Genomic DNA, 15,179 nt, shown 5'->3' on the forward strand with positions numbered 1-15,179 from the left:
TCAGTTCAGATCAACTTAGGTCTAATGTCTGCTCTTCATAAATCTTAAATTTTCTGTCGCTGCACGTTTATAAAGATGCCCGCTGAATGGAGTAGATTCGGCTCACTTGAATTTTATTAAAAGCAATGATTTTCAAAACTTTAAAGTCTTAAGTGGGCACAAAAACAGCAAGCGGGACTGCCTTAGTTTTTGTCTCGTATTGTACATCATAAGTGTATGCAGTTTGTATAACGATACATAAAAGTTTGTTGTACCAGTGTATTTTTGGACATACTATTCATTTGTTTTGACCTAAACCTTGAAGTAGGACTTTAACGATTTTTTTATTCCATTATTTCTATATAAATTTTCCGAAAAGCATCAGTTTTCTCGTTGAATCATTGGTGTCAGTGTTTTTATTAATGCAATTTTTTTCCTTTTCCCCGCAGATGCTGAAGTCGAGAGGAAAAACAAAGGAGGAAAGCCAAACGTGACATGAAAGGTCAGCTTTATTTTGGGTGAAAAGTAAAGTTTGAAAATTCTGTTGGCATTTCAATTGCGTCAAAACTGCGAGTACTTTCATCAGCGTACAATTAACGACTTTATTTAAAGTCCAGCTGAAAAATACATGACATTTTGATGGTCGCAAATAAAAAAAGAAGCCGTTAGGATAAACATTTGCAAGTTGGAAATGACAAGCGTGTGACAGTAAACTTTTGCAAGAGAGGAAAGGCCTTTTATGACTTAACAGCTCTATCTTCCTCCTCCTCCTCCTCTTCTGTCAGCTTTAACGTGTTTGGGATTTCTTCCACGACTCCTGGACATTCCGCTCGGTTGCGGAACCACGTTAAGAGAACTTAGGCCATCAATAACGGCAAGACGGCTTCCAACACCGTACAATTTCAGCCCAGCAGACATCACTGGCTCTCCAAAGTGCTTCCTGTTCACTCAATTAGACCCAGGAATTCCTTATCAGGGTCCCGCTTACAAGCATTCAAGCACGTTAAGAATTCGCGGCTGATATTCGGCGCGTCCACCAATCGGAAGAGGGCCTCTGTAGTGCCGGAGGCTCCGCCAGCCAATCAGAGCAGGGCTTCTGGATCTACGGGGGAGATGTGGATTGTTCATACCCCGCAAGAAGTATGTGTGCAGGTCTTTGAGCAGTAGTGGCTAAGTGAGCAATAGAACCGAGATAAAAAAAAAAAATTCTTGTAGTGTTTATAGTTAGATATCCCATCGAGTAAAGCCATCTGCGTGCTGAAGTGACCCGGAGTATAGTAGAGTATTGCTCGGATTTGTATAACAGGAGCTTGCCAAGCTAAAGAGTAAATTGTTCAAGTGTGCTGTAGTTCTCAGCTCTTGTTCAAGACAACACCGGCACCATTTGGAAGAGGTGAGTTTTTATAATTGCTGCTAAATTTCTGTCTTTCATCGGAGCATTAGGCTGTATCTTCAATGTTGTTTCTGTGTATTTTGATTGGCAAAGCTTTAGCAGGTAGTTTTATACCAGTGCTTGTAACTATGAGGATTGAACAAATACCTACTGTAAGTATTTATTATTTAAATTCGACGGTTAATGAAGTGAAGGTGATTTTCTCCCCTAAACGGGATTTTCATGATCAATAAGGAAACGTTAATGACAGAAAGCATATAAAAGTGACCGTCCAAGTGAAAATATTAGAGGCAAAATTCTAAGTATTTCAATATATTTTTCGTCCTACAATGACAAAGTGTTTTTCAAATTGCATGTTAATAATTTCCCATGTTTAATTTTAATTTATTCGACTTAAATCTTCCTCAAGCAATACTGTAGAGCTTGGGACGGAATCTCTGATAATTAATCCAGTTCAAGTTCAAAACATCTCAAAACACGTTTGATCCTCTTTTATTTGTTTGTATATATCTACCAAACTGTATGTGTGTGTGTTCAGTGTGTACATAATATTTATTATATGTGACTGCGTAAATAAATATAAATTAGCAGACGCCGAATGACAGCAAACGTGTATTTAGAAAGAAATAGAAATAGAAGGAAGTAAGGTCGATTATGCAAGCGATGGCACTGCGCTCTCTCTCGCGCAGATGTATAGCTGAACTTTGGCAAAGTGGCCCACCCATCCATCATCCCCACGAGGTATAAAGTTCAAGGGAGTAACAGGTGCTCCCCGCGGAATAACTTCCTTATTCGGGTGATCGTAGTTAATCCGAGTTTAATTTCAGCTTCCAACTGCGAGCTTTGGAAAGGAAGGTGAATGCCCCCATCCGGGGCACAAAATGGTTGGTTTATTTGCGAATCATAACTGTTATGCTTGGGTTTTGTAGGCTATTCCTTAGATAGGTTTATTTGTGAATCATAACTGTTATGCTTGGGTTTTGTAGGATATTTCCTAGATAGGTTTATTTGCGAATCATAATTGTTATGCTTGGGTTTTGTAGGATATTTCCTAGATAGATTTATTTGCCAATCATAACTGTTATGCTTGGGTTTTGTAGGATATTTCCTAGATAGGTTTATTTGCCAATCATAACGGTTATGGTTCGGTTTTATAGCATATTTCTAGATAGGTTTATTAGCGAATCATAACTGTTATGCATGGGTTTTGTAGGATATTTCCTAGACAGGTTTATTTGCAAATCATAACTGTAATGCTTGGGTTTTGTAGGATATTTCCTAGACAGGTTTATTTGCAAATCATAACTGTTATGCTTGGGTTTTTGGAGGATATTTCTTAGATAGGTTTATTTATGAATCATAACTGTTATGCTTGGGTTTTGATAGGATATTTCCTGTTAGATAGGTTTATTTGCCTAGAATCATAAATGTTATGCTTGGGTTTTGGAGGATATTTCTTAGATAGGGTTATTTGCGAATCATAACTGTTATGCTTGGGTTTTGTAGGATATTTCCTAGATAGGTTTATTTGCCAGTCATAACTGTTATGCTTGGGTTTTGGAGGATATTTCTTAGATAGGGTTATTTTATGAATCATAACTGTTATGTCTGGGTTTTGGAGGATATTTCCTGTTAGATAGGTTTATTAACTGTTATGCTTGGGTTTTGGAGGATGTTTCAGATCATAACTGTTATGCTTGGGTTTTGGAGGATATTTCTTAGATAGGGTTATTTGCGAATCATAACTGTTATGCTTGGGTTTTGTAGATATTTCCTAGGTAGGTTTATTTGCGAATCATAACTGTTATGCTTGGGTTTTGTAGGATATTTCTTAGATAGGTTTATTTGCGAATCATAACTGTTATGCTTGGGTTTTGTAGGATATTTCCTAGATAGGTTTATTTGCGAATCATAACTGTTATGCTTGGGTTTTGTAGGATATTTCCTAGATAGGTTTATTTGCGAATCATAACTGTTATGCTTGGGTTTTGTAGGATATTTCCATAACTGTAGGTTTTTGAGGATTTTCTAAATAGGTTTATTTGCGAATCATAACTGTTATGCTTGGGTTTTGCAGGATATTTCCATAGATTTTCTTAGGTTTTTGTATTTTTTAATCATAACTGTTATGCATGGTTTTGGAAGATATTTCCTAGATAGGGTTATTTGCGAATCATAACTGTTATGCTTGGGTTTTGGAAGGATATTTCTTAGATAGGTTTATTTGCGAATCATAACTGTTATGCTTGCTTTTGTAGGATATTTCCTAGAGGATTTGCGAATCATAACTTTATGCTTGGGTTTTGTAGGATATTTCTTAGATAGGTTTATTTGAATCATAACTGTTATGCATGGGTTTTGTAGGATATTTCTAGGTTTATTTGCGAATCATAACTGTTATGTTTTTTGTTTGCCTAGATAGGTTTATTTGCAATAACTGTTATGCTTGGGTTTTGTAGGATATTTCCTAGGTAGGTTTATTTCTCATAACTGTTATGGGTTTTGTAGGATATTTCCTAGATAGGTTTATTTGCGAATCATAACTGTTATGCTTGGGTTTTGGAGGATATTTCCTAGATAGGTTTATTTGCGAATCATAACTGTTATGCTTGGGTTTTGGAGGATATTTCTAGATAGGTTTATTTGCAATCATAACTGTTATGCTTGGGTTTTGAGGATATTTCTTAGATAGGGTTTTTGAATCATAACTGTTATGCATGGGTTTTGTAGGATATTTCTAGATAGGTTTATTTGCGAATCATAACTGTTATGCTTGGGTTTTGTAGGATATTTCCTAGATAGGTTTATTTGCGAATCATAACTGTTATGCTTGGGTTTTGTAGGATATTTCCTAGATAGGTTTATTTGCGAATCATAACTGTTATGCATGGGTTTTGTAGGATATTTCCTAGATAGGTTTATTTGCGAATCATAACTGTTATGCTTGGGTTTTGTAGGATATTTCCTAGATAGGTTTATTTGCGAATCATAACTGTTATGCATATGCATAGGTTTTGTAGGATATTTCCTAGATAGGTTTATTTGCGAATCATAACTGTTATGCTTGGGTTTTGTAGGATATTTCCTAGATAGGTTTATTTCCTAGATAGGTTTATTTGCGAATCATAACTGTTATGCTTGGGTTTTGGAGGATATTTCTTAGATAGGTTTATTTGCGAATCATAACTGTTATGCATGGGTTTTGTAGGATATTTCCTAGATAGGTTTATTTGCAAATCATAACTGTAATGCTTGGGTTTTGTAGGATATTTCCTAAATAGGTTTATTTGCAAATCATAACTGTTATGCTTGAGTTTTGGAGGATATTTCCTAGATAGGTTTATTTGCGAATCATAACTGTTATGCTTGGGTTTTGTAGGATATTTCCTAGATAGGTTTATTTGCGAATCATAACTGTTATGCTTGGGTTTTGGAGGATATTTCTTAGATAGGGTTATTTGCGAATCATAACTGTTATGCTTGGGTTTTGTAGGATATTTCCTAGATAGGTTTATTTGCGAATCATAACTGTTATGCTTGGGTTTTGGAGGATATTTCTTAGATAGGGTTATTTAATCAATCATAACTGTTATGCTTGGGTTTTGTAGGATATTTCCTAGATAGGTTTATTTGCCAGTCACAACTGTTATGCTTGGGTTTTGTAGGATATTTCCTAGATAGGTTTATTTGCGAATCATAACTGTTATGCTTGGGTTTTGTAGGATATCTCCTAGATAGGTTTATTTGCGAATCATAACTGTTATGCTTGGGTTTTGGAGGATATTTCTTAAATAGGGTTATTTGCGAATCATAACTGTTATGCTTGGGTTTTGTAGGATATTTCCTAGATAGGTTTATTTGCCAGTCATAACTGTTATGCTTGGGTTTTGTAGGATATTTCCTAGAGAGGTTTATTTGTGAATCATAACTGTTATGCTTGGGTTTTGTAGGATATATCCGAGATAGGTTTATTTGCGAATCATAACTGTTATGCTTGGGTTTTGGAGGATATTTCTTAAATAGGGTTATTTGCGAATCATAACTGTTATGCTCGGGTTTTGTAGGATATTTCCTAGACAGGTTTATTTGCGAATCATACTTGTTATGCTTGGGTTTTGGAGGATATTTCTTAGATAGGGTTATTTGCGAATCATAACTGTTATGCTTGGGTTTTGTAGGATATTTCCTAGGTAGGTTCATTTGCGAATCATAACTGTTATGCTTGGGTTTTGTAGGATATTTCTTAGATAGGTTTATTTGCGAATCATAACTGTCATCCTTGGGTACTGTAGGACCTTTCCTAGATAGGTTTATTTGCGAGTCATAACTGTTATCCTTGGGTTCTGTAGGATTTTTCCAAGATAGTGACCCCCAGCAAAGTTCGGGGGTCGTTATCTAGGACTCATATTTCTTGGGGGTTATGATCTTTGATATTTACATTCTTTTGTTGTTTTTTACGGTAATCCCCAACTGGCTTGTACTAAACACGCAAAGGTTGATACATACCTACTGTAGGATATTTCCTAGATAGTGACCCCCAGCAAAGTTCGGGGGTCGTTATCTAGGACTGATATTTCTTGGGGGACATTATCTCTATGATATTTACAGTCTTCTGTTTATGTTTATACGGTCACTCATCAGCAACGGCCTACCACTAAACACGCCGCAAAAGTGGATACATACCTAGTTAAAACCCTTGGGGGTCACAATCTAGGAAAGACCCGTCTTTGTAGAACCACATCATGTGGATGGGGTGTAGGGGAGGGGATAGAAAGAAGTTCAGGTGTATAGATAATCTGTGTCTCTGAAGTGTCTCAAGTTCAATTTAAGTCTTAATTTTTTGAAACTTGACTGAAGTAGTTTTAGCAGAAGTTGATCTTTACCCCCGTAAGATACATTAAATAATGAGTGATTACAGTACGTAATCATGCTTTTAGATATTTCAGTTCTTTAGTAGTAGTTTAGGTCGTTATGGTTGGGATTTTATTCTTAAGTTTTCAGTTCTGTAATATTTCCCAGTATTCATGAACATTAAATTATTAAAAACTTAAGCCTCGACGCTTTCTCTAACGATAGTAATTATTTAATCTACCAGTATATTCTCTCTCTCTCTCTCTCTCTCTCTCTCTCTCTCTCTCTCTCTCTCTCTCTCTCTCATATGAAACTACTTTTAAAGTTATTTAATTTTTTAGTTTCCTTTTCCAATTTATTACGGCGTCAATAACCTAGGTGTTGTGACGCCAGTTTTAGTAGCTATAGTCAATTTCTCTCTCTCTCTCTCTCTCTCTCTCTCTCTCTCTCTCTCTCTCTGATCTGACGCCTGCCTAAATAACTAGGATAAATGTCAGGCGAAAGCAGTGCAATTTATTTACGCATTTAATTTGTTTATTTGCTCAGGCACATGGTCTCTTAAAGCCCGATAGGGGCAAAGCGCCCGTTCAGTGATACGTGTTACGTGTGAGGGGAAAATGCACAAATGCTCTTCGTTTCAAGCATGACTGTTATTTACCTCTTTTTGAGTGATGGGCCTGTGTGTTAAAGCAACGACCCATTTGTTTGTTTGTTTATCTATGATGCCCGTTGTGAGGACGAGTGCTGAGCTGCGACGTCTGTGTAGAGAATATCAAGTGGAGTTGCGGAATCAGTTTCCCAGTTATGTCAGGTCTTAACCAAGTACAAAATGCGCTTTAGTTTCTAAGGCGCAATTGATTTTTCTGTGCAGCGTATAATGCTGCATGAAACTCTCAGCCACGGCCCATGAAACTATCAGCCGGGACCCATGAAAATTTCAACCACGGCCCGGTGGTGGCCTGTGTTGTTGGCACCTATAGCGGTGCCAGATCATGGCTAACTTTAATCTTAAATGAAATAAAAACTACTGAAAATGCGCCGAAGTTTCTTCGGCTCAGTCGATTTTTCTTTACAATATATGATGCTGTTTGAAACTCTCAGTCACGGCCCATGAAACTTTTCCACGACCCGGTGGTGGCCTGTGTTGTTGGCACTGATAGCGGTGCCAGATCATGGCTAACTTTAATCTTAAATGAAATAAAAACTACTGAAAATGCGCCGAAGTTTCTTCGGCTCGATCGATTTTTTTGGACACTCTATAATGCTATATGAAACTCTCAGCCACGGCCGATGAAACTCATCCGCGGCCCATGACACTTTCAGCCACGACCCGGTGGTGGCCTGTGTTGTTGGCACCTATAGCTGTGCCAGACGCACGATCATGGTTAACTTTAACCTTAAATAAAATAAAAACGACTGAGGCTAGAGGGCTACATTTTGGCATGTTTGATGATTAGAGGATGGATGATCAACATACCAATTTGCAGCCCTCTAGCCTCAGTAGTTTTTAAGATCTGACGGCGGACAGAAAAGTGCGGACGAACAGACAAATAGACATCTCAATAGTTTTCTTTTACAGAAAACTAGAAAGTAATTTTTTGTGTTAAGATCGCTAGTATGGATGCTTGATAATTCAGCAATTAACCGTAAATAAAAATTCGATGTTTAGACTTGTTGTAATGAAGGGAAAAGTCCTTAATTGGCCCTTGTTGGGAGATGCAACTGTTGTTGATGAAACGGCAGACACGCTGAAGTTAATAACACTGCTGTCAGCAAGACTTTCCAGTGCACGGATTCGTTTGTGGCGAACCAGACCTTCCACTCAGCAGTCTCTTCTACAGGGTGCCCCACAAAAAAGGGAAATTTTAGGTTTATATTGTATTTTACACACGTATTTTACCATGTATTTTACTTTATCAATGAACTAATAAAATGAACTAACATATACTCCTGACTTTATTGAACCTAACGAATGGGCCACAAGAAGTCCAGATCTCAACGTAATAGATTCTACCATGTGGAATTTATTGTTACATCAACTTCAATTACAGAGGAGGGATGTCACAATAAACCGCACATGGTAAAATAGATGACGGTGAGATCTGGACGAAGTCAGGAGTATATGTTAGTTATTTTTTTTTTTAGTTCATTGATCAAGTAAAATATATATATATAGTAAAATACGTGTGTAAAATACATAACGTAAATCTAAAATTTCCTGGTTTTTTGTGAGGCACCCTGTAGAATGCGGAAGAGACTCATTCCCTTCTATATGAGTAGCGTATCTTTATTTTGGCAGACGTGCCCTGCCCGTTCTCCACAAAAAAATGAGTTGAATTCGAGACGTAATTATCGTCATTCTAAATGACGGTTTCCATCTGACTGGACACGGACAAGCCTAGACACTAATTACATTAAGGGTGCTTGTTCCTTTGGACATTTATGAATTCATTAATTAGTTTATTTAGCTTGTTCTTAGTCGACACAATTACGGAATGCAGGGAGATGTTTTGTATTTCTACCTTTGTTTCTCATAAATTTAGATAATCAGTATGGTGAATAAATGATACACTCAAAGGTGTAATGGACTTATTTTAACAATTTGATATTGTTTGGGTTCTTTGTACAGAAGATTCTGATCTTTAGTTTTTCTAAAGTTTACAGTGATGTGCTTGATAGCATTATTATTAGATTTTACTTATTTTTATTACTGTTATCGTTTCTTTTTCTCTGTAGTATCAGTATTATATTCTGAAAAGCAACCTTGATGGTAGTGTCACGGTCTCATGTAGTTCGTATTGATTTGCATCGGAAGTGTTTTTGGTTTGCTTTGAAATAAAATGTAGACTGCTCCAGCATGATACATCACCGAGGTTACATGGGAAACATTTAGCACTTTTAAGGTATTTTGAAAGCGAAAATGCATATTTCGAGTTTCCCACTTTTGTTTGGTAGGTGGGTAGCGAGAACAGCAGGGAAAATACAGCAAGGTCGGACGAACAGTTAGGACAAGATCAAGCTGTTGCATTGATGTGAATGGGTAAAACATGTATTCTGGTCACCTGAGGAAACCTTTTCTCAGAGAGAGAGAGAGAGAGAGAGAGAAAGAGAGAGAGAGAGAGAGAGAGAGAGAGAAGAGAAGCTAGGGAAGGATGAGTTCGTCCCATTCACCTGCGTGCTGATGACATAGATTTTGATGGTAAGACTGCGTTTGCAACACTAGGCTTAGTGTGTGGAATCTCGCTTATTGTACACGTCAGCAGCAGCCTCAGAAAGCAAGAAAAAATGAGGGAAGCCATGTTGATTGGATTCGAACTTTTTTAGGGCCCCAAACTGTGTTTGCCTTTTTAAGTCAAGAGTGTCGACCTGAACGATTTCAGTGACCTCCTTTTGAGTCCATTGTTAGATATAAGTTTGGGTAAACAATGGGGAACGTCTTGTTACTGCTGGCTTTGTCAGTTTCTTATCCATTAGGCTATTGCTGTCAGGAGGAGATGAATTCAGAGATTACCTAATTAGCGATGCTTTATTTTGTAGTGATTTTAAAAGTCGTTGTCTCAATTTGTCAGATTTGCGAGTCATAAGTAAAAGGTTTACGTGAGAAAATGATAAGCTTCAGTTTTATACTTAGGGCCGAAAACCTATCTATCAATTAATTATTTTTTTAACTATAATTGGACCGTCAAAATTGAAATATAAATTTCTCAGCAGAAAAGCACGAGTTCTGCTTTCCTTCATAAGTCAGTAGTCGAAAGCCACTTTAATAAAGAAATCGAAGTGAACAAAATAAATGTAAAAATATATCACGGATTCTTTGGACCTGGAAGAGCTCTAATAGGCCATCATAGTAAAGATTTGGGCGAAGATTTTTATGCAAATTCAGTTAGGACCGATCAGAGAGAGACGGTATGGATAGGACTCGGCCTCAGATTGGAAATAAAAGGGTCGTTATTAAACTTCCTAAGAATCTTATGGGTGGAGTTTCTAGTAGGTAAACGACCACTTCGTCATTCTGGGAGGGCGTCCTGTATTCCAGTATGTCTGGACAGAAATCGAATTTAGAGTTTGAGCAAACTGGTTTACGGTGTCTCTGTGAGAGCGTTCTTATTCGATTATGTCAGAGAGAGAGAGAGAGAGAGAGAGAGAGAGAGAGAGAGAGAGAGAGAGAATTGATCGTACGCTTTAAGTTAAACTAAATTTACTTAATTCAAAACCACACAGCCTGTCACATGCACATACAAAAAATATCACGTTGATTTGCAATATATATACAATACACTTCTATATATGTGTGTATGTATATATTACACTCACACTAGCTGACCTACCCGGCGTTGCCCGGGAGAACTGAATGACACCCGATAAACTCTCTCTCTCTCTCTCTCCTAACTCTCTCTCTCTCTCTCTCTCTCTCTCTCTCTCTCTCTCTCTCTCTCTCTCTCTCTCTCTCTAACACACATACACACTCTCTCTCTCTCTTTTCCTGTTAAGATAATTGCTTCAATTACATTGCTCAACATTTTTGACATTTTATATTTCATCCCTTCTCACACGCCATTTTTATCGGGGCTGAACTTGGACTTAAAGGGCATCGGAAGTGTGAATATATATATATATATATATATATATATATATATATATATATATATATATATATATATATATATATATATATATATATATATATATATATATATATATATATATATATATATATACACACTTATGTAACTCTTAATCATATACTTATAGTAATGAATGAATACCTCTTTTAGGTGGCTGGACGGAGGGTGTTCTTAAGCACGTATGTATATATGTAACGTACGCGTAAAATTACACAGCAAAGGTGTCTTTTCAAAGACACACTCGCACACATCCCACCCATAGAGTCCTCTGGTAAACATTTCAAATTCCGTCTTTAACATGTGAGAGAGATAATGTGCCGAGTCCCCGCCCTTTTCAGTTTTTTTATGGTTACTTCGTATGTTTGTATGTATATTTTGTGTACATTTATATATTTTTCCTGTGCACATTAGTGTTATACTACGGGTAATAAACTGTCTTAAATTTCTACGCTATTTTTTTTATTTAGTCTAGTGGTCGGCAACTTCTTGAGTATAGCTGAACGTAACATGTCCGAATAGTATCATTAGACTTCATATAACTACTTGGTCTGAATGAAAGCTTATTTTATAACCCAGATTTTCCCTCAGTTATCTATATTGTCTGTTAATAATACTACCCAGTTGAGAGATTATGAATAAATACGCTCATAAGTCCATAAGTAGCACGACCATCGAAGTCAACGTCTTGAAATGGGTTTCTGATACATTATTTCATGTAGAACGTGTTTTTGCGTTTTCCATACATTTTAACGCAAGTTGGAACAAATCACGCAACATTAGAAGAAGCATGTAATTACCAATATTTTCAAAAGAATAGAATCTACCTGAAACTTGGAATTGATAAAAAATTCACGTATAATGAAATGTAACGGGAAGTCATTTGAACGGAACAGCCACTGACGGTTTAGGTGAGCGGCGAGCCATGTTACATTCAACCGGTCATCATCAAGCTAACGACCACTTTAAGTGAATTTCTCCAGTTATAAAAAGTAGACTAAAGCCAGAGCTTCGTGACTGCAATTAACCGTAGGTCGGGACTTTTCGTCTTGACCCTCTCATGTATGACCCATTTTTGACGATAAACACACAAGTATATATAAAAAAATAGCTGCTCGCACAGACAGGCCAAAGGAGCTTCCTAGAACGCCGTGTTGACTTGTGTCGCATAGGTGATATATATCGAACAACAGGTTGGCCCTTTTTTCTTTTTTCATAATTACCGCTCTGGAAACGTTAGCTAAGAATACCTGGAACCGTTTACCCGGGTTAATTAGGCTTATTCTGTAATCAAGTGTCATGAGGGATTTTTTTGTGATAGACGATAGCGGGTATCCATTGTTCTCAATTATTTGAAATAATTAACGTCATTATACGAACTATGCTATTATATTCCTAAACAAGCGAAATACGCCATACTTCATAACTCGCGTTGGACCTTTGATTTCTTGGCGCTATAATTAGAAGTTTAAAGAGAGGGAGAGGGTCTCACGGAAGTGTGTGTGTGCAGGGTCTCAGGCTGTCCTAGAAAAAGGTGATTACTTCCAAGTATTTTTCCACATATTTGGCCAACATTTCCAAAAGGTGTAAGCTTTTCGGTTTCCACCAAGACATACGGGATTGCCTTGCTAGCCTCTATCTTTCTCCCTGTGTGCTGCGATTCACCACATTCTTCTAGCTACTTTGATCAGAAGAGGTACAATGGAATTTTTTTTTTCAGCATACGAGCTTAAGTTGCTCCCCTACGCTCCAGTCAGCGATCATACTATGTACTCTATTTCTGTCAGTCCATAAGAAGAGGGCTCTCTCCTCACATTGCACGATTCACGGAGACTTGAGCCTAAAGAAATTACATGAAAAGTACAGTCTGACAGATCTCGGGTGGCTCGAGCTCCGAGCATTGCTGCTACTCGAGCAAAAAGCTAGTTCAGAATTTTGCTCGCATATCAGTCGAATTTAGGGACAGTATTGAGAACTTGATGAGGTGTGTTAACATTCCTGCACGCATGGAATTTTGCACTTGTCTGTACATATTCTGTTGTATTTCAGTCATTGTATTTTGTCCAAAGACCAGAAGCTCAGCTGCATGTTAAGGGTAGATTGGTTTCTTAATTTGATTCCTACTCCTGATTCTAACGGGAATGACCATAATCGAGTTTTTCAGCTTAACGATATGACTTCATTTGGGATCATTTGCAAAATTCTCCAGTTATCCTGCTATATGAACCGTGTTGTTTATTCATCCCATGTGACAACATATTCTACAGGTAATACATCTTTATTGTAACAGTTTTCGACAGTATGGCTACACTAGCAAAAGGCGAGTTAGTTTCTAAGGAATTAGTTGTTACAAAATTGATTGCTACTAGGGGTATACAAACAATTAGTTTTTTTAGCAGAGTAAATGCAAAATTTCAAGAGAATAATATGAGCCCCAAATTTGGCATGGTAATTCTGTGATGGGTACAAGTCAGGCCTGCCGGGATGGTCATTTGAAAATCCAATATGGCTACCATTTCGACCTTCAAAAGTTTATTTTTCCTTTGGCAACAGATGTACAGTAGTTGGTCGACTTTAATAATAATCATAAGTGTTAACATGCATGTTTTCAAGTGTGTTCATATGATTTTTTGAAAGTTTAAGTCCATTGTTGCATTTTATAAGTGTAAAATAATACTTCTTAAGAAAATTATAGCAAAGAACTTAACTAAAACAAAAACAGCTGATAGTCACCTTTCAGGGCCTTTTCTTTTGAACTGCTCACATGGTCATGTTTGAAGGCAGAGGAAATTTTTTTTTTTTATTCATAGCGAAACAGACATTTACCATCATTTTTAGAGCATGAAAAATGACTGAAATCGCTCTTTTCTTCTAACCTGGTGTGTACTCACCATTTTATCACGAACTGGCTAATAAACAGTATTCTTTGTTTCTTGCACCAAAGGGTCAGGTGACTCTTCATGGAAAGGATTGCCTGTCTCTCCCATCACTTTAGTATATGTTTCCACATTCTCAAGGAAAGATTTCTGTGCTGTCTGGGTCTGGTTATGTTGTTGGCTGCTTGTGGTGGTGCCGTCTATTGCATCTGGTGAATAAGAAGCCATCAGGCATAATTAACATAGTTGATTACAAAGTAGAGGATCAGCTGTGAGAATGCCGCAAGGTAGAGTATGAAATTACCTTTCCGGAATGAGTAGATCAACAGTGAACTCCAGAATTGGAACTGGAGGCTTTTAACCCTCTGTTGTTGACACTAGTCTACAATGCTCAAGTTAACCTTTCAGATTTTTCAGAGTAATTGCCCTGGTATGCCTCCAGTAATTTATACAAGGTGCATGCTGTGACTAGAATCATGTCTTAGTTACACTTGACAGGAATAAAAGACTGCATTATCCCCTTAAGCCACTCCTGCCTCAACAAAGGAACTCCCCCAACAACTTGTCTTTTATTAATATTCCTTTCCTAGTGATCTCAGTCCAGCCATTCCTACGAGTGTTCCCCTAATGTTCTTATATACCTCTTTTCTGTATTCAGGTCAATGCCATTGGATTTGTTTTGCCATCGCATAAACTGGTTACATGATTACTAAACCATAATCGCAAAGCAGGGGCATCAGAGAAGTAATGCTTACATCAAATAGCTGACTTTTCTTCGGCACTCAATGGTGATCAGTTCATGCTATGAAGGTTTCATCTCCCACATCTTCAGCGAGCAAGAACTCTCCCAGTCAAGCATACTCTTCCTTCAAGATTTGTTGGAATGACTAAGGTGCTAGCAATAGCGGAGGTGGTACTAGAGGGCTGGGATTTTTCATAATACTATAAGCTGGTGAATACCTCGAGAAGCACAAGAATTTTCGTGACAATTATGTGTGCATTCCGTCTGAGTAACTCTTGCTCCTCACTAGCATGCTCAAAAGGCCTGAATGTCAGAAAATGGGCACATCTGACCCATGATGAATATTTTGGCCGTAGTTACAATGGAGTTGTGGTCAATGTTGTCCAGTGTAGTGCTGAAGTTTTTAACAACTGCTGCCTCAGTATTAGTGGGCACACCACTCCATCTTCCATGTTTAGGGCTGTGACAGCTCACAGTTGGGCTGATAATGGTAAAAGATGATAATAGATGATAATTGTAGGACTCTTTATCTTACGAAATTCTGACCCTATTTTCTTTTCTTAGAAAACAGACACATGCCAACATAGCTAAAGGTGTCTCATGATTCTTGAAGTGCCTGTGGATTTGTGTTATTACTTTTAAATTGGCAAAATAGTTGTAATGTAAGGGCCGTGACATAGCAAGGTCGGACTTAAATGCACCATGCTGGAATTGAG

The 15,179-nt window shown here is 37.4% G+C and overlaps 1 protein-coding gene across 2 annotated transcripts in view; it reads left to right on the top strand.

Moving 5' to 3' along the window:
* The first annotated feature begins 946 nt into the window (after nt 1–946).
* Nucleotides 947–15,179, top strand: part of LOC136852518 (uncharacterized) — a 178,168-nt gene continuing 163,935 nt past the window's right edge. Inside the window, exon 1 of one of the 2 annotated variants that reach the window (XM_067127216.1) lies at nt 947–1,119. In XM_067127216.1, coding sequence (XP_066983317.1) covers nt 1,093–1,119 — 27 coding nt within the window. In that variant the 5' untranslated portion in view covers nt 947–1,092. Of the gene's footprint in view, nt 1,120–1,234; nt 1,373–15,179 lie in introns of those variants that run through there. The other variant, XM_067127215.1, reaches the window with a different exon arrangement.

The sequence above is a fragment of the Macrobrachium rosenbergii genome, chromosome 25 (genome assembly GCF_040412425.1).
Source record: "Macrobrachium rosenbergii isolate ZJJX-2024 chromosome 25, ASM4041242v1, whole genome shotgun sequence".
Classification (NCBI taxonomy): Eukaryota; Metazoa; Arthropoda; class Malacostraca; order Decapoda; family Palaemonidae; genus Macrobrachium; species Macrobrachium rosenbergii.